The sequence below is a fragment of the Ambystoma mexicanum genome, chromosome 8, assembly GCF_040938575.1.
Source record: "Ambystoma mexicanum isolate Mex_15411 chromosome 8, UKY_AmexF1_1, whole genome shotgun sequence".
Taxonomy (NCBI): domain Eukaryota; kingdom Metazoa; phylum Chordata; class Amphibia; order Caudata; family Ambystomatidae; genus Ambystoma; species Ambystoma mexicanum.
Window position 1 is genome coordinate 158,797,948 of NC_090929.1, and position 25,636 is coordinate 158,823,583.

Here is a 25,636-nt window from a genome sequence, read left to right on the forward strand (position 1 = left end):
AGTCCTGCCCCCATACTGCCTGTATGTTGGAAGCCAGAAATTGTGCCATGCATGACACCAATGGCTGTGCCTGTTCCGCAGAGAGTCTTTGAGAAAAGGTATCCACTAAGAAAACCGTATCTGATGTACCCCCGAAGAGGCGATAATCTCTTGGAAGAAGTCCCTGAATGAATATGAAAATGAGAGAAAAGAGAAGCTGGTGACGTTACAAGAAGTGAGTGTGATGTACTGAGAAGATTGGTTGAAGAAGGGAATGTATAGACGGCAAAGAACCTGAGGACGAAATAAAGAATCAAGTAAGCCTTCATGTGCGGAAAGAAGATTGCATGTGTGAAGAGCACTGCAGAAAATGCAAGCCGTTTAAGAACTGTACAGATGCAGCAACGCAAGTAGACTAAGTAATCATAAAGGCTAGCTATACATAGTGAATAAACGGCAGGCGGTGCCACCACTACACAGAAGCTGGAAATCGATTTCACAATACTGGTAAGCTGAAGTCCACGGAGAAAGAAGGATCAAGAGCTGAAGCTGTGTCGCAGCAAGAAAAGCAGCTAAGAATCATGCAAGGACCGAGGAGGGCTGTCTGGCCCGGTGTCAAGGGCTGGGGCAGCCAAGAACTGGTTATCTATTCTCAAAGGCTGTAAACGTGAGAAGCGGAATCACTCTTTGTTAAGTTGCAAAGAGAGAACACCATGAGTGCCAAGTTTATTAATTCAAGACAATTCAATGCTGAAAATCAGGCTGAAGTATGGTCTGTCACGTGAGCCGAGGACAAAAATGGGAGTTGGGTATGCAGACTCGAACTGTGATAAGCATGTTCTCACACTCCTTTATATTACCTGAAATGAGAAACTACTGAAGGCCAAGTTCAAAGACAATCTTCGTGGCAGAGAGCATGAGTGGTGAAGGATGTAGGGCTAATTGGGAGGGGAGATACAGTCAGGTGCACCACCTAGCACCTGGGGTCTGAGTTTATATGCTGCTAGTGAATCAAATGTTCCGTAAGGGTGCAAGTGTGCCAATCAATTGTAGAGGGCTACATAACGAAGGGCCTTATAGTTTGAGAGACAATAATATACTGTGTACTTAATAACTGTTGAGAATGACTTGCACTAGAGGCAGGCTTAAGTTGTCCACCTGACTGTAGAGACCCAATCACAACCCAATCCTTTATAGAAAGTATGCTTAGATGTTCCCCTTAGTCCAACCACAACTCCCCATAGGTTTTTCTTATTTGCCACGTAGTATGATGTCAATTATGAAGAATTTTTAGTATAAAGCTGTGTTTTTTATGTGAAATGTTTGAGAGAACTTAAGCGAACATCTGTTGATGTCCGTTGTAACTTCCTGTTTTAGACAATTGATATTAAAACAGTCGGATGAGATGCCAAACTTCCTGAGTTGGGCTTATTATTTGGTTTAAGAGTTATTCTGTATCCCATCCGTGAATGATATGTTACTAATTAAGGACCTTATGTTCAGTTTTTTAAGATTTCTTGGCTTCAGCACAAAGGTATCAACGGGTCTTATAATGTCTAATGGGGCCTTCTGGGAAGAACCAGTGGGACACAACCTCAATGCACCATGTGCTGTAGTTGTTTTCGGTCCTCAACAGGTGTGAGTCAGCTTCAGGGCGCTTTGCAGGCTTCTGCGACAGAGTTCGAGGTGGGAGTCAGCTGCGAGAATCAGGCAGCAAGGCGGTTCGGCAAGCAACATCGGACGAACGGCTGCAGACTGGCCTACACAGCGCTCGGGGTCAGGGCTCATTGTCTCAGTGCTGATCGGTGGTTCTGAAGCACTGGTTGAGACGTTTCTTTCAGTGACTGAATCTTGACAATGGTCAGCGTTGCAGTTGGTTGCAGATCTAGGAAATTGACTGGCTCGAAAATGTCCTTTCAAGGTGGATGGCGGTAGATGCTTGTCGAGGCACTTCACCCAGCTTCTTCACTGGGCTTGTGTCGTTCTTTAAGGCGGATTGGCCAAAAACTGTGCAGTGTGTTGCAGCCTTGTCCTTGGTTGTAGGTTCAGAGACCTTCTTGCACTCCCTATCCAGGGAGCTTGATCCAGAGCCTAGCAGGGCACGCTGTGTGCTGGGTGGGTACTGGTTCTGGAGCAGCTGGAGGGTCCTCTGAGTTCTTTCCTCCCTCTGTTCCCTGGGAGAGGTTTAGGGGAGGGATCTTGCTTCCGTCTTTGGATATCCTGGCCTTCCTTCACATGTCTGGTTACACAAAAAACCTGTGTTTGCTTCTGCTTTCATTTACACAGTGCACTTTCCTGGAACTTGACACACCAATATAGGAAATCGTTGGGAGCCCAAGGCTATGATTCATTCTTGCCTGTTTTTGCAGCTGTGCAGTTTTTGCACACATTCAATTTCAGGCCTCTAGTCTATCATTTTGCCAATGTCTATCAACTGCGCATTGACACACAGTTTAAATTTCATTTTCTTTATGAATCCATCTGTGACTAATCAACTTCCGGGTCAACAGTGGTCCGGCGGTGAATATCGGTTTCTAAACCATCAATCAGCCCCACACCTCTAGTACTCTGGAAGGGATCCGAGCAGATTGGACTACAAGCAAATTACAAACCTCCTTTTCCAATTTTGGTAAAGTGGATGGGAAAAGCAGCCAGTTATGGATCATTGGTTTGTTGTAACACAGCGGAAATACAATTACCCAATGATAAAAGGAGTGTCCAGTCAAGGTTATATCAAAAATAGCTACTTTATTAATCACAACAGACAGTCTAGAAACATTACGAAATACAGACCACCCTGTAAAGGAATGCATAGGACAGACAGTTTTGAAGAATGAAAAGGGATGCACTCTGCATAATGACAGGAGGGTAGTTGATATGGTTACTAACCAAAACAGTTTTGTAGAGGAGCAGCCAAATGCCTCTGCAGGAAGTCCTGCCCCCATACTGCCTGTATGTTGGAAGCCAGAAATTGTGCCATGCATGACACCAATGGCTGTGCCTGTTCCGCAGAGAGTCTTTGAGAAAAGGTATCCACTAAGAAAACCGTATCTGATGTACCCCCGAAGAGGCGATAATCTCTTGGAAGAAGTCCCTGAAGGAATATGAAAATGAGAGAAAAGAGAAGCTGGTGACATTACAAGAAGTGAGTGTGATGTACTGAGAAGATTGGCTGAAGAAGGGAATGTATAGACGGCAAAGAACCTGAGGACGAAATAAAGAATCAAGTAAGCCTTCATGTGCGGAAAGAAGATTGCATGTGTGAAGAGCACTGCAGAAAATGCAAGCCGTTTAAGAACTGTACAGATGCAGCAACGCAAGTAGACTAAGTAATCATAAAGGCTAGCTATACATAGTGAATAAACGGCAGGCGGTGCCACCATTACACAGAAGCTGGAAATCGATTTCACAATACTGGTAAGCTGAAGTCCACGGAGAAAGAAGGATCAAGAGCTGAAGCTGTGTCGCAGCAAGAAAAGCAGCTAAGAATCATGCAAGGACCGAGGAGGGCTGTCTGGCCCGGTGTCAAGGGCTGGGGCAGCCAAGAACTGGTTATCTATTCTCAAAGGCTGTAAACGTGAGAAGCGGAATCACTCTTTGTTAAGTTGCAAAGAGAGAACACCATGAGTGCCAAGTTTATTAATTCAAGACAATTCAATGCTGAAAATCAGGCTGAAGTATGGTCTGTCACGTGAGCCGAGGACAAAAATGGGAGTTGGGTATGCAGACTCGAACTGTGATAAGCATGTTCTCACACTCCTTTATATTACCTGAGATGAGAAACTACTGAAGGCCAAGTTCAAAGACAATCTTCGTGGCAGAGAGCATGAGTGGTGAAGGATGTAGGGCTAATTGGGAGGGGAGATACAGTCAAGTGCACCACCTTGCACCTGGGGTCTGAGTTTATATGCTGCTAGTGAATCAAATGTTCCGTAAGGGTGCAAGTGTGCCAATCAATTGTAGAGGGCTACATAACGAAGGGCCTTATAGTTTGAGAGACAATAATATACTGTGTACTTAATAACTGTTGAGAATGACTTGCACTAGAGGCAGGCTTAAGTTGTCCACCTGACTGTAGAGACCCAATCACAACCCAATCCTTTATAGAAAGTATGCTTAGATGTTCCCCTTAGTCCAACCACAACTCCCCATAGGTTTTTCTTATTTGCCACGTAGTATGATGTCAATTATGAAGAATTTTTAGTATAAAGCTGTGTTTTTTATGTGAAATGTTTGAGAGAACTTAAGCGAACATCTGTTGATGTCCGTTGTAACTTCCTGTTTTAGACAATTGATATTAAAACAGTCGGATGAGATGCCAAACTTCCTGAGTTGGGCTTATTATTTGGTTTAAGAGTTATTCTGTATCCCATCCGTGCATGATATGTTACTAATTAAGGACCTTATGTTCAGTTTTTTAAGATTTCTTGGCTTCAGCACAAAGGTATCAACGGGTCTTATAATGTCTAATGGGGCCTTCTGGGAAGAACCAGTGGGACACAACCTCAATGCACCATGTGCTGTAGTTGTTTTCGGTCCTCAACAGGTGTGAGTCAGCTTCAGGGCGCTTTGCAGGCTTCTGCGACAGAGTTCGAGGTGGGAGTCAGCTGCGAGAATCAGGCAGCAAGGCGGTTCGGCAAGCAACATCGGACGAACGGCTGCAGACTGGCCTACACAGCGCTCGGGGTCAGGGCTCATTGTCTCAGTGCTGATCGGTGGTTCTGAAGCACTGGTTGAGACGTTTCTTTCAGTGACTGAATCTTGACAATGGTCAGCGTTGCAGTTGGTTTCAGATCTAGGAAATTGACTGGCTCGAAAATGTCCTTTCAAGGTGGATGGCGGTAGATGCTTGTCGAGGCACTTCACCCAGCTTCTTCACTGGGCTTGTGTCGTTCTTTAAGGCGGATTGGCCAAAAACTGTGCAGTGTGTTGCAGCCTTGTCCTTGGTTGTAGGTTCAGAGACCTTCTTGCACTCCCTATCCAGGGAGCTTGATCCAGAGCCTAGCAGGGCACGCTGTGTGCTGGGTGGGTACTGGTTCTGGAGCAGCTGGAGGGTCCTCTGAGTTCTTTCCTCCCTCTGTTCCCTGGGAGAGGTTTAGGGGAGGGATCTTGCTTCCGTCTTTGGATATCCTGGCCTTCCTTCACTGGCAGAGATGTAAGGCAGACTGTACCTTCAGCCGTGGTCCAAGGTTGAGTTCTTCTTTCTTACTTCTTGTGAAGTCTTCAGATAACCTGCCAAAAGAGGGGCTCTGCCCTCTCTTAAAGCCAAGTGGGCCACAGTGATTGGTATAGGCTAAGCCTACCTTAATGAACAAATCCTGGGATCCCTGCCAACAATCTCCTGTATGCGTGAGGTCATAACCAGAGTTCTTTGCAACAGGAAAGGTAAAGGGGTGAAAACAGGAACAAGATGTGCCCCAGAACTAAAATGGCTGAACCCGCCTCTCAACAGAAAGAGCTCTGGGCTCACTCCCTTGTGCTACTAAGTGCCACCCATCTTCCTGTCTGTTGCTTTCAAAGAGTCTCTCTGGTTAATGGTCCTCCCTTTGTGGTCCCTGTTAAAGCAGTAGGTTTCCCTGGAAGCTGTGGTGAGACTAGACTCTCTGGCTCCTGCAAACCAAATTCTTGCACCTAATGAATGGGGTCCCCCTAGCCGGGTGGCCTACTGTAAACAACAGACCCAGACATGACAGTTCACTGTCATTGATACTAAGGGCGGGAGCTGGCTTCAGGTTAACACAGTTGCATATGAAAGGTTGTTGGGTTTCCTGTCTGTCTCCTTTGTTAACCTCTGCAGCCAGGCCCCATGTGTGCCTGTTTCAAGTGCCCTGTATTGGTATGTTAATCACTGCTGCCAGCTGCAGGGCCTAACAAAAGAGCTGGGCGGTTCCGTGGAGCCTTTTTCAGTTAATCAGGCTGACCATGGCAGGAGGAAGGTTGGTCCTCCCCCTTCCTGGAGATGACATTGTCTGCTCCTGGCTGTTAAATTCCAACTAAATATGACAGGGGAGGACTGCGCCTGTAGGCTGTGTCCATGCCAGACTAGACGGGTTTATGTTTTTGTCATGGGATGAGCATAGCCAAATGTGTGTGGATTAGCCCCACAAATTTTCCTGAGGTTGGCCTACCATCATTCAATTTAATTCAACATTTTATTTTAAACAGCGAGCACATGCCCACCATGCGCAAGCTCGAATTGCTCACACCACCGTTTTGTATTCTCATCATCAGGACACATTTTGCAACAATTGCCTCTCGTAAATTGAATACAATCGGCCAATTATGATGACTTGTCCTATTGGAGATGAGCCAAGTCCAGAAAGTCACGACCCCTGCGCCATCCGGTCAATGCAGTACACAGCTATCTTAATTAGTGCACATGACAGTGCAGTTGACCCTAGTCAAAGCCTAATGTATGGATCAATTACATGAAACAAAGCAGAGCCTTCAGCCATTGTATCTGCAAACAGAACCTGAGATTGTAATACTCCCCAGGCAGCTGATTGCAAAAGAAAATATGCATCGGTGCAAGATAGTCCCCATGCGAATAATAACAACTGTTCTTGGGGCTTGGTGGAAAATCATGACATCAGGTGCTTTTTTCTGCAAAAGTGAGACCTGCCTGCGCGTGCAGACCTGAATGCCGTCGATTTCCTGAAGTGTGATATTATAACACGGGGCGGCAGAGCTGCAGGGGCAGCTGAGCAATCGTGCTGTGTCAGGGTCTGAAAAAGGGAAATGCAGAAGGTCCATGGGAAGGGCATGGGCAGATGAGATGAAACCCATGTTAGAAATGTGGCAAGTGTTTGATGCCACCCTGATTTTTAGAAACAGTGTTTCATAATATCATGTGATACATAATGTAATCCATCCAGAACTAGTAGCCCCTGAAAGGCCATCTCAGATAATGAAAAGGCTCTTTAGGCAGAGTTACTCATCTTTCATCCCCTAACACGTATTTCACTGTATCACACCTGATCCATGACAACAGCTAAATGGCTCAGCGTGTTTTTTTTTTCTCGGTCCCTGCAAAATTACATCTAAAGAAATGGGCCGTTCCATTTCTCAGCATGGAGCGGGGAGGGCTGCTCCACCGCGAGATGGTACGTGCCTGCCTGCCACACTGAACGGCAGGCAGCACGGTGCCTGCCACTGAACGCGTGAGAGTTCTGGAGGAGGCGGACGGAAGTAGCGCGGAGGCAGCCTCACCGATCGATGGGATGGCGAGAGCCAAGCTGAGGAATTCAACGTCTGACACCAGCACCAATTCCAAGACGGTGCCTCCGATATCCAGGGAGGACCTGAAGGGGGCCAGCCCCTTGCTGCCGGACCGGACGATGGGCACCCTTGGAAGTGATGTGGGAATCAGGTACCGGAGCACCGCAGTGCTGCATGAGGCATGTTGGCTTGGCGCTTACTCCCGTGCATCGTTTCACGCTGAAAGAAGTGCCGTGCACCTGTGCCACGCGTGCTGCAGGGTGCATCCGCGGCGTGCATGCTTGGCTGCTCACTTCAGGGGGCCTGGGGGGAAGAGCACGCTTGTCACACCACTTGTCAGATTTGTGTCAATGCAGTGCAAAGGCAGGGCGCGATTAACCGTCACGTCCATTTGTGTCATGGAGCATTGTGTGGGTTTGAAATAATTTCACTCGAAGGATGCACAGGTCGCCCGCTTGCCTGGCAATTCAGTACAGTGACACGCATTATTGCTTGTGTTATCCAAAGCCACGTACAGTGCTAAAGACGCTTATTTACCGCGTTGTACTATATTCAATCTATTGTTGCAACAACAACAAAGCATTTTCTTAGATCAAATATTAGGCAGTTCTGGAAGAGAAAGACATCTGCTCGTATTTGTGTGCAGAGGGGAGCCGGGTTGCCATGTCCCGTCACGTGCACCCAAAAGAAGCCCAACAGGTGCTGGTCCACAAACACTCTGCTCTCACGTGGGTTCTTAAGTAGAAGGTCCATGACACAAGCTGCTCCAAGTCGGGTCCTTATGAAAACGCAGGCTGTGTCTAAGCCCCTCTCCTCTGCATCAGGCCCTGCGCCCAAGACTTTGGTTTTGCCATGTCCCAGTGGGGACCGTATAACGATGCAGCCTCTGTCTGTGCCCCTCTCCTCTGCATCAGGCCCTGCGCCCAAGCAGAAGCGTAGCAAAGATTGTCTAACAAGTGGGGCCTTAAGCTGATGTAGTTGGGCCCACCACAGTGACATGAACATCTGTAAATGCCCACACAGATATGCCGAGTGGGCAATTTTCAGATTTCGGGTGGGCCTTGCCCACTCAGGCGTACCGTGTCTACGCCTCTGCACCCAAGAGTTTGACTGCCTCCCAGTTTGAACCTAATGATACAGGATGTGTCTGAACCTCTTCCCTGCGTCAGACCATGAACCCAAGACTTCAGTTTGGCTGCCTCCCAGTTTGAACCTTATGAAGATGCAGGCTGTGTCTGAACCTCTTCTCTGCGTCAGACCATGAACCGAAGACTTCAGTTTGGCTGCCTCCAAGTTTGAACCTTATGAAGATGCAGGCTGTGGCTCAACCTCTTCTCTGCGTCAGACCATGAACCCAAGACTTCAGTTTGGCTGCATCCCAGTTTGAACCTCATAATGCAGGCTGTGTCTCAACCTCTTCTCTGCGTCAGACCATGAACCCAAGATTTTAGTGTGGCTGCCTCCTAGCCACTGTCTTGCCATCTCGGAAAGTTAGTTTGTCAGGACGTCCCCAGATGAAGCAGTTACTTTGGGTTGAAGAAGTGATCCATTTGGTATAGTGTGTGTGATCGTTGCATCTGAGTCCATCATTGTGCACCATTGCCGTTTATACAGTCATGATACATTCAGCTTTGCTTGAGCACCGACCAAGATATTCTCACAGTCTTGGCAAATACCGCCTTGAGTCGGATATATCTTGTATATCTTGGAAGACTGATATTTGGTGAATTTCCAGTGCCATTTTTTTCTTCACAGAGTGCAGGGTATAGTTCAGAAAGGAGGGTAACTATCACTACCCGGCCACTCTGTATGATCTATATGTGATCAGCAATAGCTTGTCTGGTGCATTGGGTAGACTCCCAATTTACACCATGCTTCTTCTACACTCCCCATCAGTGACATTGCTCCGCCAGAGACATGCCATCACATTAGCTAAAAGGACAGAAGGACGTAAGTCGCGGGGGTAGCACTATGCGGGAAGGCCTTTTTGGAAATGGAAAATTTGTGAATCAAAGAGAAATGGTGGAACATTGAATATTGAATGGATAGTGGTCTTACCATGGAACTCGTTAGGGACTTTTCTGAATACAGTATCCCACGACTTACAGTATATTGCCTCTACACATCCCATAATGTCTGCAATGCCTTTTTTCGGGTTCACCAATGAAGTGATCACTGTGTACCGTTCGTAACCCCTTCAGAGTATTTCTTCCATGTCTATGCTTTCCTTTCATTAGCACCAGCTGGAGAAAACAACTTTTACTGTGAGAAGAGGGAAGGTATAGAGGTAACAGCAAGACTGTTATAGAGGAATAGGGGCATTACAGTTAATGATAAGTTGATGAATTCTACTTTTTATATTTTGGCATTTTAATTATATAAAGTGAGATAGTCAGAGCTCTGATGTTGCTCAGTGTACAGGGAAAAAGTTAGATAGTGACTTTGGGTAATGTTTAATATTTGTTCCTTTATTATTTATAAACATGCAGCCAAATAGGAACATTCAATTCACACCGTTTTGATTACAATAGCAATGTATGCACATTTTTGACAATAATTTAAAATAAGCATTGGCAAAGCCAATAGTTTTGACGTTAACTACTGTCCTTTGCATTTTGCATTTATAGGCACCAGTGTACAAGGGGGGGGGGCACAACGTTTTAAAGGAGGATTCAATAAGGGGTGCAGGTGTGGGGCTTAGGCAGCAAGCGTGTGGGTATCGTTTGTGGCTGAGGGTGTGGAGCATTGGGGTAAGGTGGGTGGCTGGGGTAGAGATAGTAGGGTTATGGTGGGTGACTGGTGGTAGAGAGAGAGGGGGCAGTGTGGGTGGCTGGGGATAGAGTAGGGTGGGTGTTTGGGGTTGTAGAGAGTGTTGGGGTAGAGTGGGTAGGTGGGACAGCAGAGAGTGGAGGTAGGGAGGGCGAGTGGAATAGAGGGAGTGGGGGTAGGGTGGGTGGAGGTAGAGAGAGTAGGGGAATGGTCGGTTGGTGCAGGTAGAGAGAATGGGGAAGGGTGGGTGGAAATAACGAGATTATGGGACGGTCGGTGGAAGTAGAGCGAGTGGGGAAGAGTGGTTAGCTGGAGGTAGAGAGAGCGGGGGAAGTGTGGGTGGGTGTGGGATGAGAGAGTGAGGCAAGGGTGAGAGGTTGAGTGTGGGTTAGAGAGAGTGGAGGTAGGGTTGGTGGATGTGGGTAGAGAGAGTGGTGGAAGGTTGTGTGGTTTTAGAGAGAGTTGGAGTAGGTTGGGTGTAGAGAGTGGAGCTAGAGTTGGTTTGGTATTGGTAGGCTGGGGGATGGGGGTAGAGAGAGTGGAGAAGGGTGGGTAGGTGGAGGTAGAGAGAGCGGGGGAAGTGTGGGTGGGTGTGGGATGAGAGAGTGGGGCAAGGGAGGTGGTTGAGCGGGGTTAGGGAGAGTGGAGGTAGGGTTGGTTTAGTATTGGTAGGCTGAGGGATGGAGGTAGGGAGAGTGGAGAAGGGTGGGTAGGTGGAGGTAGAGAGAGCGGGGGAAGTGTGGGTGGGTGTGGGATTTGAGAGTGGGGGACATCATTGGAACCTGCTTGAAGTTTATTTCTTTTGACAGTCAACATAATCCTTATCAGTAGCTTGTGAACTAAAGGCATATTGCTAGCTTGCAGAAAATGGCCAAACATATATGGAATAAAAATAAAAAAAAGTCATGAAAACGCTACAAAAACAGCACTTAGCTTCTGTTAGCAAAACATCGTCCCCATATTGGTTCAATGCCTTCCACAGCCAGATGGTATTTTCAAACAAAAGTTTCAAATAAATAAATACATTTTCTAACAAGATTTATACCAATTGCATATGGGAAGAGATGTGCTTAAGCTCAAGGTCACAAATCCTGCATTCACCACTTAACCAGAGTGTGCTCCCAGGCACAATCCATCTCGCTGTGCTTGATCTGCCAAAATTAGAAGTCTCTACAGGTATTCAGTTTACAGTCAGCTACTTCAAAAAAAGTTCCCACTCCTGATATTGCCATATAGTACATATTGACAGTGACAAATATTGGACGTCACAGTGTATTTGTGTCCTCCCTTACGCATGGCAACATGTTTTTAATTTAATTTCCAATGATACCTTTGCATATTGTTGTTGTAACAACTTTATTTGGTTTAGAACCATAAAAGCATTTTAACATCACAATCAATATAAAACATATTGATACCAAAAATCCATAAACCACAATTCCGTATAGCATCCAACTATTTTCCTATACTGAAAAATAGAAAATATTTAAAATGTAAAGTCTTAAGAACATCATTACTCCACACTATCAATCGTTAGTAATAACATCGTTTCTAAACAAAGTCTAACTTTACACTTTTGCTCTTTGGAGCCAGGCTCTGTGGATATACTTAGAGATCAAATAAACAGAATTTACATCTGGAGTACTTTTACAGAACGTGACTGATGTTTCAGTCAATCTAATATCCCTCAGGCAGAAGAGTAGCAACAAGTAATATCTCCTAAGCCTCGCATACCCCGGGGCAAAATGGCAGAAAGTGTTTTATAGATTGTGCCAGGCTCCCACACACTTTACATTGTGCATCTGTTGTATTTGACCACCTTTTTGAAAAAAAACAAGCCAATTTAAGGGTATTATTGCTCAGTTGAACAGATAAGGCTCAGGTATATGCAGGGGCCACACAATCCAGATAAGGGCTCAACGCATTCTAGTTGCTTAGACAATATGTATACGGCACCCGTCTTTAGTTTAACACACGCCTCTTCATTTTCCCAATGGTAGCTTCATGGCACTGTGTCTTAGCCATCACCTTGGAACTAGGTAATAGCCCTGCTGGGTTACCCCATAGGTTAGTCAAGTCCAGTTCCTCAAAACACTTTTGGACGAACCTAAACCATAAGTGTGAGCCAACACCAGGTTCATTCTGTATACTTGTAAGCACTTCTCTGCACTTTACAAGTTCTGGAGTGCTCCACAGTATGATCTAATATTGAAGTGGCTTATTTGCTAGTACTTTGCTAATGAGCTTCAAATCACATTCTCAGCGCAAGCTGGCCTTAGGGGCACCCTTGGATTGCATGAGTATACTCCATAGAAAATTGTTGTATTTTTACAATGTCCCCACAGCTCGGCCCCATACAAGGGGGTTGCACAACCCGGGGCTTTATACAGTTTTAGGGCTGGGGAGATAGCACTTCTACCATGCCTATTGTAAAAACTGCGAATTCCACGACTGTATGTTTCCAGGGTTGCAGTGTCCTTTACAAGGTGGGCCGTCCAAGTAAGATCATCCGAAAACCTAATCTTTAGGTAATCGTAGTGACGTACCTGCTCTAATTCTTACTCATCTACCAAAACCCACAATTTAATCGTATTATGACTTTTCTGAACAAATACCAACACCTTTGTTTTTTCTAGGTTGAATGTCATTGAAAGCTTTTTGCATTTCTTAATGAAAACCTTCAAATGATGCCTCAACCCCACAGGGGTGGTGGACAACAGCACAGCATTGTCTGCAAAAAAACAATGCTGGGAATTTTTCCTTGCCAAGCTTTGGGGAATCTAGACCAGAGACCAAAGGTTCCACTATTATGGCGTTAATATACAAACAAAGAAGGAAGGGGTCCAACACAACACCCCTGTCAGACCCCCCCTCTCTACAGCAAAACAATCTGTGATCTCACTGTCTAACCCACATCTCACTGACGGTCCATTATCCTAGTAAAGGTTCTGAATGGCAGCCAGTAAAGACCCGGAGCACTTCTCCCTTAATACAGACCACCGTTTGCAGCAAGAGATGATGTTGAACTCTGTAAGGAGATCTACGAATATAGCCTAGACTCTAACTTGTTGCAGTGACACATATTTGGCCACTATTACGCTCACCCTAAAGCACCGGTCTATCGTACTTATGGCCGGGGAGAACCCCCGCTTGGAGGTGGTTGATAATACTATTCTCCAGTGCCCAATCTTGTAGGCGGGTCAGCAGCACTTTTGCATACACTTTGCCCACCGCATACAAGAGCGATATGGGTGTATAGTTACCCTGCTTCTTGTTATCGCCCTTCTTATACAAAGGAATAATTGTGGCATCACTCCATGACTGTGGGGCACCCCCTGTTGCATATTAAAGACTCATTCTGTCAGATAATTTTCAGTAATATCCCTGATGTAAATTTTTATGCAAATAAGGGGAGGCACACATCTTTTTCCGCCCAGTGCACCGCAATTCGGGGGCCAGCTCTATCTATACGGTGTAACCCCTGGGGATTTAGGCTACTCCTACACCCGACGGAAATTGGGCACCCTTAATTGGAATCCGGACCATAGAGATGAAATAGTTTAATAACCAATCATGGTCTGATAAACAAGGCTTCATGCAGGTATAACGTTGACTTACCTGCACGCGGTAGGGGTCGATAACGAGGCGGAGACCTCTCATGCCATTTACCGGGAAAAGACACGTCTAGAACAGAGGTTAACACGAGGGGCAGAGTGGAGAGTCAACACTGTTAGTGGTGCAACCCATTCTGAAAACATAAAAGAAGTAGAGCTATTGCAATATGAGTCATCCTGAACGGTACATACTTTAAACTAGCAAGAAAATGCTCAGACAGGAAGAAATGATCTTGTGTGATTGTTGATTCTTCGCTTTAGAAGGCGTGTTCTTTTTTTACGCTGTGGCAAATTACCAAGTCCTGTTTTACTTTCAATTCGCGCACACAGATTTGCAACCATCTTGAAGCAATGCTTTATAGTCACATCCTTCCTGGTTCTTCATCCCGCCTAACTCTCATTGCGTTACTGCATACATTTTAAGTCTCAATTCTTGTGTGTTTTCTGCTAAGCATACTCTATTGCTGCGAATAACAGCAAAGCGATTTGCGTACCTCATAATCACAGAAGGAAAGTGACTTGCATATCTTTCGTAAAACCCAATACCTAACCATTTCCATACTGTAGAAGAGACTACACTTACCACGGTCACTTCTCTGACTTCCCAATCCCCTGTGCAGTGTTCTTTCGACAGTGGTGCTTACATTATGGCATGTAGGGGAATACTGTGACACGTGTCACATGGCACTTTCACCTCATACCGATACTGTGACGGTTTGTGAACAGATTGGGTGGCTGTCTGAGCAAGGAGTGTTTCCGAAGTCTCGCTCACTACTAGAAGTAGGGGGGAGTCAGAATAAACGTACCTCATTGAAAAATAATAGTAACATCCATGCTAGCTACTGCAGAGTGCAAGAGAGGCAGCCTCGAAAGGGATCAAAAAAGATTGCTGCAGAAAGTAACCCAAAAATAGCCAAACTGTATTCAAAATAGCCCAACGTAGACCAATTACGCAAAGCACTATGCAGCTGGAAAATGGAAAACCTGGCTGACTTGCTTCTTACAAAGCTGCTGAGTGGAGCAAATCCTGTTACGGAGCTCCTCATTCGGTAGGACAGCGGAAGGGTTTGGAAAAAGACATTTTAGTGAGTTGGCCATTTCATTCCTGGCATTGCTGGTTGCTTTGCCAACCAGATATTCTCAGTTCAGAGCCCCACTGTGCCACAAATATTCGCCAAACCCAAAAAGGTGTCATGAGTCCACTCGTACATGAATATGGCTACATCCCCTATCGTGATTTAAAGGTCAGTGAAAATTGTTGTGTGAGGTGTGAAATACAAGCAGTGCAAACCTATATGGATAAAAGTATACTCAGCAAACAGGCTCCTGTGCATGGAGTCATGCTGCCATACCATGCCGGGGCCTAAACAATGGCCACTGTAATGCAGGTCCCTACGTAGGGCCCTCATGGCATTGGAGCATGTCTTAAGCCGTCTGCACTGGATATGGTCACAGTATTCTTTCTATGTTGTCAATGGCTAGGTGCCCGCTGAAGCTAGAAATAAGACCAGTTCATGATATGCATGGAACAATGACTATTTCAAGCCCAGGCTCCAAAATTCTATGAAAATCCCTAATGGATATCTAGTTGTAATCTACAGGATGTATAACCTCTGTACAATACTCATAGGCATATGACACAGCTAAACCAAAACTAACATTAAGGTCCAGCAACGACATTCGCCACCAACCTAAACACTACTCAAAGTGTAGATTTGGGGGAACAGGGTTTTGCTGCATAGCGGTGAGACTTTTGAACTTGCTCCCAAAGGAAATACGAATATCACCTAAAGTTCAGAAAACTGTTAAAACGTGGCTGTTTAACTCACCAAGCTAAATAGGAAACATCATCGAAGGGAAACCGTCAACACATCACAAAAGAAACACCGAAAACAATGGAAACCTGATGGACCAAAATAGGGCTACACAAAGAAACAAAGCATTCTACCGCAAATCACCACAAAATAATATTGACTCGATGGATCAATGTAGGGCCTCATTATGGGTCTGGCGGTAACCCTGCCGGTGCAACCGGCGGGTTGCCACCGGACCTGTAAAAGATTACCGGGGCCTGACATCCCGGTGCCACCGGGCTATTCCAAGTCCGGTGGCCGGGAAGTCAGGCGCCGTTAATTTTGTTAGTCCCCATTCAGGGACACAGGAACACCGGCACCGTTGAAAACTCTCCAGGCTTGTGCTGTCCCGCCCAGCAGGTCCACCACGCCCGCAGAGCTGCAGTGTGCCAGTCCGGAAACAATAATGCTGGTAGGCTTAAAGGCGGCACCGTTGTTTCCGGACTGGCATAATTGTAATGAGGCCCATAACCTTGCACCAAAGGACTCATACAACTCCCCACTAACCATATGAAAAAATTCTCTACATACTCATCTTTAAATACTGAACAAATCACACACATACTTCCGCCAATGAGAAAAAAAAACAAAAGAAACACTGCAAACCACAGACACTGTACAACACCCAACAGGAATCTAAATCAATCGCACACAAATCACCCCATACACACTCATGCACCAAACACCACATAACGTCTACCAACTAAAAACAAACCAGCACACAGTGACTGTTTTTTTCCAAACTGAAGGTGCCAACAGCACATCAAAGCTCTCTTGCACTTTTCCCTCTCAATCCCATTAAGCCCTCCCAACACCCCTTCCTTTTCAGATCCACCAGAGCGCCTGGGGGCCATAGAAAAGGCAGCAGTGTGCAGTATACATCACAATTACATAACAGCTGCAGTTCATTAAATATCTAGCGCCACTGTAAATCCCGCTTAATGTATGTACACGTACCTTGCATGTTTCCTTAGGTTTTAATGTACTTTGTGTTGGATAAGTCCTTGAAAATCATCCGCAGTATTCTTGGAAGCAAATGTGTAGTTGTTCCAAACTCTGGTGCCGTCACTGGGCCCCCTTCTGAACCTACACACACCCCGTCAATAGAAGAATGTTAGAGCCATAGCACTATATTAGAACCAATGCACGACTTTTTCAAAACCTGCACATTCCAATATGTGATACAAACAGCTCAGATGGACCATAAACAGAGTCATGTTGCTACATTATATCCAGGGTATTTTTTAGTTTAGGCCATTATGTGGTGCTGAAAGCGTTACCTTTAACCTGAAACTATTGTCATTAAAATAAAAACGTTAACATAAGAGTTTTAACTAGGAGGTTTGAATGAGGGTCTCTAATGCTTTACAATGCAGATCACATTTGAGGATGGATTTGTGTTGTTTGGCTATATGTCCACCCATTTAACGCCCATCTCTAAGTCAAATATACATGATTTTCCATCCATTCTCATGCTTCTCCAGCCTAAAACACACCCGTTTGCACTCTTTCCAAGCACATGATATGATCGTTTATTTATATAGCGCCTATACACAATGAGTTACAAAGCGCTTCAAGGCAAGGGAGGGAACAAGGGAAAAAACAAACACATTCTTACAGGCCATAAACAATAAGGATGTGAAATTAACTATTGTACTCGGCCTGATGACATTTCAGATAGTGCAAGAGCTAAGACATAGATAAGGAAGGGAGAGGGGGAGTGGGAAGGAAATGGAAACAGACAGGCGACTACCGTACTAGGCCTGACGACATTTCTGGTAGAGCCTGAGAAAAAGAAAAGGTGTTATGAGAGGGGTGCAGAAAGGGAGGGGAGGAACAAAACAAGTGACTATCATACGAGGCCTGACGACATTTCAGATAGTGCTGGAGGGGTGGTGGGGAGGAAAAAAACAGTAATGGGAGGGTGGAGGAAACAGACAAGGTTGCTATCATATGCTGAATTTGGCAGCCACATTAACTTCCAGAATTGCGGCCACCATATGTTAATGTTTCTATAAAGTGCTTTGACTAGTTTTTTGATTAAAAAAATATAAACTAGTGCTTTTAAGTTGTGTGATATATTTTTATTTCTTTTGTATCGAAAGTAAACAACTGACTGTTATAGGAACATTTGGTTGCAATATGTCTCTAAAAATCTCCATGTTCTTACTTGTGGGTGCTTGTCTAGTGTTTGATGATGTACCTGTTTGGATGTGCAGTTTTGTGATGCCAGTATGATGTGATTGGGTGTACAGTATATGCTTCCCCCCCCTAAGGTAGCCATTTTGTTTCACTGAACCATTAAGAACCTCTTCCCTCTTACTTAAACCCTCCTCGGTGTAATTGCTTCTGATCTATTTGCTTAATTAATGAAACATTTGGAACCTGGAAGTTCAGAAAGTGAGTGATGGTCAGTCACGTGTTACTTGTCTTTCAGGTGCAAGGTGGCATTATATGTGGCTGCACTTCAATAAACTATATTTCTCTGTGGAGTCCCATCGTTTGCATGAGTGGGCTTTACTGTGCGGACTTGGGTATATGAGCAGAGCACCTGCAAGTGAACCGACCGAAGCCTGACAGCAGTAAGTGCTTGCTGTCAGCCCTAGCAGAGAATACCACCTACCCCATGTCAAGCGGTCTGTGCTCCGTTGTTGGATACTGTATGGGACTGTGCCTGCATTACTATCCGTAGTTTAACTGGCCAGTCTGGTGTGCTCACGCACAGCGCAGCAGAGTCCTTACCGGGTGTTGTCAATATTGTTAATGTGAAAGGAATTCAGCTGTAAACCAGCCAATCGATGATGTGGGAGAGTGCAGTGAGCACTCAAATACCCGGGTGGAGTCTGAGCAGATTACATGCAAAAAAGTCCAACCGCCTCATTGCTGTAGCTGTGGACTTGCACCGTGGCTCTTAGAAATGGGCCTGTGAGTGGATTTCTACAAATGTGCTACAATTTGAAGTTATTTGGTGGGACTTCCAGCCACTGCAAACACGGCCTCTGGGAAATGATAAAAACCTGTCACCCCCTTTGCCTTCATCCACTGTACCCTCCCTCTTCCCAGCCCCCACCTTCTCAAGCTCGCCCTGTTAGTGAGTAGTGAGTGATTCAGGAATCTGTCTCACTGGCAGCACCACTTCTTTAATGGTGACTATGATTTCTTTTCACGGGTTACTTTCTTTACAAATGGGGAAACAGGCAATGTATTACAGTCGGAAACATTTAAGAGTACATTTCACTGTAGAACCCCAACGTACATTTTTGTATTATACTTTACATTACACATAATACAAATCTTGTACAATTTCACTTGCGTGTGCCCGTTTACTTTATATCAACATATGTATACGTGTTTGTGTTCTATGTTAGCCTGTGCGCTTATTTTTGGTATTTATATTAGGATCGTCTGATAAAAGACTAATGAAGGTAGTGTTTGTTCAGAATATTTTATAATGTATTCACATATCCAATAATTATTCATAAAATTGTTCCAAACATCAGTGTTTGTATAGCAGTGCCAACAAACTACACTCGGAGGTACGTACATGCGTTTCGCCCTTGCTCTAGCTTTTTCAAGGCACAAGTATAACAATTCATTCAAAAGTTAGATATTGCTTTTTAAAATGTGCCTATTGACATATAGTGTGTCTTATCTAAACAGCATTCATGTTTGGTACACATATCTCCTATTTTTGTATTCTATGATTCTGATTGGACCAGTAGCTTGTGTTCCTGTGGGGGTAATGGGGAAATTGAGGTACAGGGGTTAGAGTCCATATTTTGGGTCACATGAATATGTGTCATGGTTTTAGTTTGAACAATTTTGACATTGCTTACCTTTAGGATTGCAAGGTAAGAATGTGTCGGTCAGATGCTATTGGTTTGGCAGTCTCCTATTGCCTCTTCGCTTTTCTTGATGTCCATCGTTCTCTGTGGATGCTCATACTGAAGACCCTTGTTCTGTATCTTGTTTCATTTGGTCTTAGTCCTGGTTGTTGAGATATGTTATAGCTTGAATTAGAAGATGCTCACAATTGTTAGCCCACGGGTCAAATTGAGGACAAGACCACAACTAAACAAACTGACACCATAAGGATGATCACACAATGCACAAAGGACAACACAACAATACACACCTACTACAACTGAACCCAGACCTAGAGAACTAGGTCAGACAAACCAGACATTAATTTACATGAAGGCTCCTACTCTATGCTCTGAACTAAGCCTGAGCTTCATGGACAAGGCCAGACACGAACACCAGACAAACATTCTGACTGTCAAACCAATCAAGGGAGTTTATAAATGTACAAACTGTAGCATGTGTAAATATCCCCTGAGCAATATTCATAATTACAAAACAGCTAATGGAAGGGATGTCAAAATCAATGAATACAGTAAGTGCAGAACAACATTTGTAATATATGTTATAATATGTGTGTGCAACAAAATCTATGTAGGAATTACCATATGTAAACTTAGAGTGAGAATCAGGGAGCATCTGGAAAGAATCACAACCCCTGGTAACCCCTCGGCACTATCGAAACACTGGATCAAAGAGCATCAGAATGATAATAAAGAGGACATCAAATTCTTTGGAGCAAAACATTTGGAGCCGGATGTAAGACTGGGTGACCGGGAGAAAAAGCTTGCGTCAACATGAATGCAAACTAATCTGTAACTTAAGCTAAATCAATAAAGATCTAAACACGGGCACATAAATGCACCACTTCCTGTGAATGTAGTAATCTATAAATGATGAATGGACCTAGTAACTGTGATTATCTGATTTTAGTTCTAGGCAGAACTCCATAACAGAAATCTAAATCACAGGAAATTAGCCCCACCACGTGTTAATGACAATATATGCGATCGAATCTTCATGAGTCTGCTAACAAAAGTAATTTCATTTATTAGACGATTGCTTTCTGGATCAGTACCGGTCAAATTATTCAGTCCCAACTATTAAACATTGTCCCACCGAGCAATATGAGATTCATGGCCCTGACCATGTTACAATGACTAAATATGCAACCTTGTGATTAAAAAGGTCTGACAATAATACCAATAAATCCAGACTGAATCCAGGCCATAACATTGTTTGTGCTCTGGATTATAACCGGCAGGTAATTGTCAAACCAACCAGAATAAGCATAAATGCTCAGGACTACAATGGCAGACAATTGTAACATTTTATTTATAAGGTGCGCACAACAAACAGTATTTTTATGCAAACGACAAACATAAAATAAAACCATTCACTAACGAGTATGGACCAGATAGGGACAATTTGCCATTATTTAAAAAAATCACGACATCGCATGTTTACACTTCACAAATTCGCGACATCACGTGAACAGGCTCTGGAGGCACGCCGTGCAGCACGCCTTCATGATGCAAATGCAAACTGAATATAAACACGAGTCGAAAACTAGGAGGACAGAAGAGCTGTCGCGCAGGAGTAACAAGACGCGCATGAGGACACCGTAATCACGGAAAGCAAGACTTAACCAGGTAAGATGTATCCATTAGCATTACTCAATACTGCGACGACAATGGAATACTAAACCACTACGCTGGTCTCTTACATGCCATGATGCCATGCCAGAAACATAAGAAGCACCAATGTACTGACTGTACACACGTGGTGCATATATTCTCACCGCCCCAGTAATTCATTCACCTCGCGACTTTGGATTTGACGTAAGAAATGTATAATGTAAGCCAATGTTACACTAGGAACGACTTTGAGTTGCGCCAGCCGCATATCCTAGAATGAGGAGATTTGCCTTGACTGACACAAATGGGCATACCATTATCTATAGTGAACAAAACTAAATGCTAAATATAAACTTGGAACACAATAATGCATCTAGAACACCATTAATTAGTGCTACCAGTTGTCCCAGAACGGGCAAACCTGCCACGCCAGTTATAACCTGACTATTTAGTATAAGTAACGAACAATAACGTAACCCAATGAGGAAATTGAATACATTCACACGGCCAATGAAGGCACACACTATCTTCAATAATCTATGGAAATAACACACAATTGGAAATTACCATTCGAGTTCGAGCGGGTCACATACAAGCAACCTTCTTGAAGGGTTTAGATCAGGCCAATCGATCACCATAGATGTTGGTCGTATACATGAGAAACAATAAGGCAACTATGTAACTGACCCAATGAAGTAATTCACAGTCACGAATACGGTCGCCAGGACAGCAGGACTCGTATATGGTTTAATTTGACCAATGGGTAACATTTGCGAGCATCATTTAATTAGAGCTATAACATATCTCAACTACTAGGACTAAGACTAAATGAAACAAGATACCAAACAAGGGTCTTCAGTATGAGCAACCACAGAGAACGATGAACATCAAGAAAAACGAAGAGGCAATAGGAAACTGCCAAACCAATAGCATCTGAGCGACACATTCTTACCTTGCAATCCTAAAGGTAAGCAATGTCAAAATTGTTCAAACTAAAGCCATGACACGTATTCATGTGACCCAAAATATGGACTCTAACCCCTGTACCTCCATTTCCCCATAACCCCACAGGAACACAAGATAGTCGTTCAATCAGCATCATAGACTACAAAAATAGAAGGCGATATATATATATATACCTAACATGAAGGCTGTTTAGATATGGCACACTATATGTCAATAGGCAAGTGTTAAAAAGCAATATCCAACTGTTGAATTAACTGTTATACTTGTGCCTTGAAAAAGCTAGAGCAAGGACGAAACGCATGTACGTGCCTCCGAGCAGAGTTTGTTGGCATTGCTATACAAACACTGATGTTTGGAACAATTTTATGAATAATTGTTGGAAATGTGAATAAATTATAAAATATTCTGAACAAACACTACCTTCATTATTCTTTTATCAGACAATCCTAATATAAATACCAAAAAAAAGTGCATAGGCGAACATAGAACACAAAAACGTATACCGACACACCTATTGATTGGTTGGTGGATACCAGTCTCTACACAGCCGTGCAGCTAGTAGCTCTCGCCTACCTAACCAACCGACATATTCAGAAATTAATGACAGATGGGAAGAGCGCACTAAACTAATTTATTCACCCATGTACACCAAACATCTATCAACATACTGCTGTCATGTTATTTATTGACTTTGCATGCTATGAGACAGTAGCCTCCTAAAGGCCTGTGGGGGCTGCAGCTGTAATTTGCAAGTACAAAAGTAGAGGCCCTCAAGCACTGGGCGTCCGTGGCACAGAGAACATCAGGAGAGTGCAGCGTCAATCCTCCTAAGCCCAGGCTCCATATCAAGTAATGCAATTCAGTGTCAGTTAATGCTTCACAATGCAGAGTGAAGTTATGAGATGTGGCCCCCATGTGCCAATCACCACAGTCTTAAATGCCCCAATAATGATCAATTTCAATTTGATTTGTATTTGGCTTTTTATAACACTCTAAGCGCAGATCCGGGATGTGGCTCTGCGTGGTCTTGCTTCTAAGACCAGCACGTTGCCCCTGTGCTATCCTCCATTCACAGGATATAGCAACCGCATTCACAAGTGAACTTTGCATGGGGCAGCCTCTTAGAGGTGCACCACTAGCATCGTTTATGTTTATTTGTTTATATTGTACCGGAACCCGCGGGCATCAGGGCGCAGACATACAGCAGACAAGACCGACATATCACACCTTATTACCATCGTATTAAAACGCAGGCTTAAATGTGCAAAGAATGAATGCCACTAACCATTCAATTGTTTCCGGGGAGATGGCGATGGAGCATCCTCATGGCCCAGTGCTTGAAATGAATGAGGGCTGGGACTCATGGCAGCAGTGATCCTGGGCAGGCAGTGGAGTGCACAATAGCAAAAGAGCAGGAGCTTTTCTGGGAGACAGCCAGCAATGGCAGCATCCGGTTCCCCATGAAGCAATCTTGCTCCAGGACAATTCTTTTCTCCAATTTTGATACATTCTTTGATACCTTCTTAAAAGAGTAATACGTTTGGATTGGTAAATGTTTAATTTCTCTTTTTGGTATTTTTGGGTTGACCAGATGTGTGTGCTTATTCTTGCCCTACATGTCACTTATCTGTTTACCACCATACCAGGTTTAAAAAAGAGTTGAGCCTCAAGACCTCACCCATGTAGCCATGCCCCACTGTTCCAGAAACCATGGCGGCATAGTCGCGCAATTCTGAAATGCCCAGATAAAGGAAGATGATCTAATTGCACATGTAAAGGTATTCCCTTTGTTATGCCTCAAAAAGATCAAATGCAATGTTAACTTTCCAAAAGTATGCATCTGTCAGATAGCTACTTTGGACGGCAGATCTGTTTTTTGTCCTGCCGAGGCTGCCTTTCGACACAAGTGCCACACCTGGGCCCTCTCTCTACACCCACCCCCACTCGCGCCACTGCACCTCCATTATGTCTGCTGATTGGGTTTTGTTTGGGCTATTTTGAGCTACTTTTGACAAGTCCTCCCGAGTCAGCTTTGTTCCTCATGTTTTTTGCCATGGCCAGCTACCATCATCCCCACCCACCCTATCCACTCCCACCCAATACCCACCCTCTCTACCCTCACCCACCCAATCCCAACTTTCCCCCCACCCAGACTCACTCTCTACCCCACCCGACTCTACACCCATCCACTCCCCATTCTCTACCCTCACAATCCCCACTCTACCGCCACCCACCAACCAACCCTACTCCCCTTTCCAATGCAAACCACCCACCCTACCCCTGCTCTACCCCCACCCACCCTACCTCCACTCTCTACTCCACCCCATTCTCTATAAATATCCACTCTACACCACCCATGATACCCTCACCCACCTCACTCTACAACCCAATGCCTCCACCTCACTCACTACACCCGCCACATCCTTCTGCTCACTTTATTTCTTAACCTCCCAACCATTCTCCCTCATATTTCTTTTTTAAACTCTGTTTATTGTTTCAACAAATAACATTACAAAAGAGCAGTGGTTCAGTGAGTACCCCCTGCTCCTCCAAATACATTTACTTCCCTTCCCCTCATGCATAACAGCAGCACCCCCGCTCGACCGCTTACTGGTTAACAACATCAATCTTTTAAGGTGCCTCTTCATCTGCATTCATCTCTGTGGACGGAGCCTGTGCAATTCAGTATTGTTTATAAGGATCCCAAATGTCTTTAGGCTTAGCACACGATGAACAATGAGTCTCCAACTGATTACAATAGAGTGTGTCCTTCCAACATTCTTTTGTAGGACATTGAGCTCTCCCACACCATTGCCACCCTCCAACAGAGGTCCAGTTAACCGTCGCACACGGACAGTAATCTGCTTGGTATATCCCAATAAAGCCATCTCTGGTGTAGGCTCCACCCATTCCCCCATAATGCCACTCAATACCTCAAACACCGGCTCCCAGAATCGATACATAGGGAGGCAACCCCAGGCCACATGGAGGAAGTCTTCCGGTGCAGCCGCACATCGAGCACACTGATCTAAGGGCTCGGGGAAACCTCGTGTAACATTGCAGGAGTATAGTAAAATGTGTGTATTGTTTAAAGTGTATCCATTTGTACCTGCTATTAAGGGCAATTTTCTTAATCTGTGCACACCAATACTGCCACATCTCATCAGTTATAGCTTTGCCCAGCATTGTTTCCCACCTCTCTCGAAATGCCTCCGCCCAGCCTCCACAGACCTCCAACACCTTACCATGCGGGGTGGATACCACCTTCTTGGTGTCATCAGTCCTTATCATCCCATCTAGTATGGAGGCCGTCGCTGGTTCCTTTGGGAAAGTCGGAAACAACCCCTTCAGGGAGTACCATAACTGGAAATATATGAACATTTCCAACAATGTAACATTCCCACTACCCTACAAGCATTCTACAGATAGAAACTGCCCCTCAGGGAACAAGTCCCAAAGACTGGAAAATCCCATCCTTTGCATGCACCACACAAAGCTAAGCTCCCCTGTCGAAGGTAAAGCAGGAATGTGAATACCCGGTAATTTAGGAGAGTAAAGCACCTCTCCTCTCCTTTTCACTTCGATACGTACCCACGCTCTACAAGTTAGCTCCACCATATTCTTCAGCCTAGGCGGTCAACAAGGAGCCATCAATATGACCGCTCGTAGTAAAGAGGATGCTGCGAGGGCATGCTCCACCTCAACATGACACTTGTCCACTCCCTTATCAAACCAGTAT

At 44.7% G+C, this 25,636-nt stretch overlaps 1 protein-coding gene across 8 annotated transcripts in view; it reads left to right on the forward strand.

The window, feature by feature from the left end:
- KCNT1 (potassium sodium-activated channel subfamily T member 1) overlaps positions 1-25,636 on the forward strand; it is a 2,308,650-nt gene that overhangs the window by 812,143 nt on the left and 1,470,871 nt on the right. For 3 of the 8 annotated variants that reach the window (XM_069609542.1, XM_069609544.1, XM_069609543.1), the window contains exon 1: positions 7,092-7,348. The exons of the other annotated variants lie outside the window; for them this stretch is intronic. In XM_069609542.1, the coding sequence (XP_069465643.1) occupies positions 7,200-7,348 (149 nt within the window). In that variant the 5' untranslated portion in view covers positions 7,092-7,199. Of the gene's footprint in view, positions 1-7,091; positions 7,349-25,636 lie in introns of those variants that run through there. 8 annotated transcript variants of the gene reach the window in all.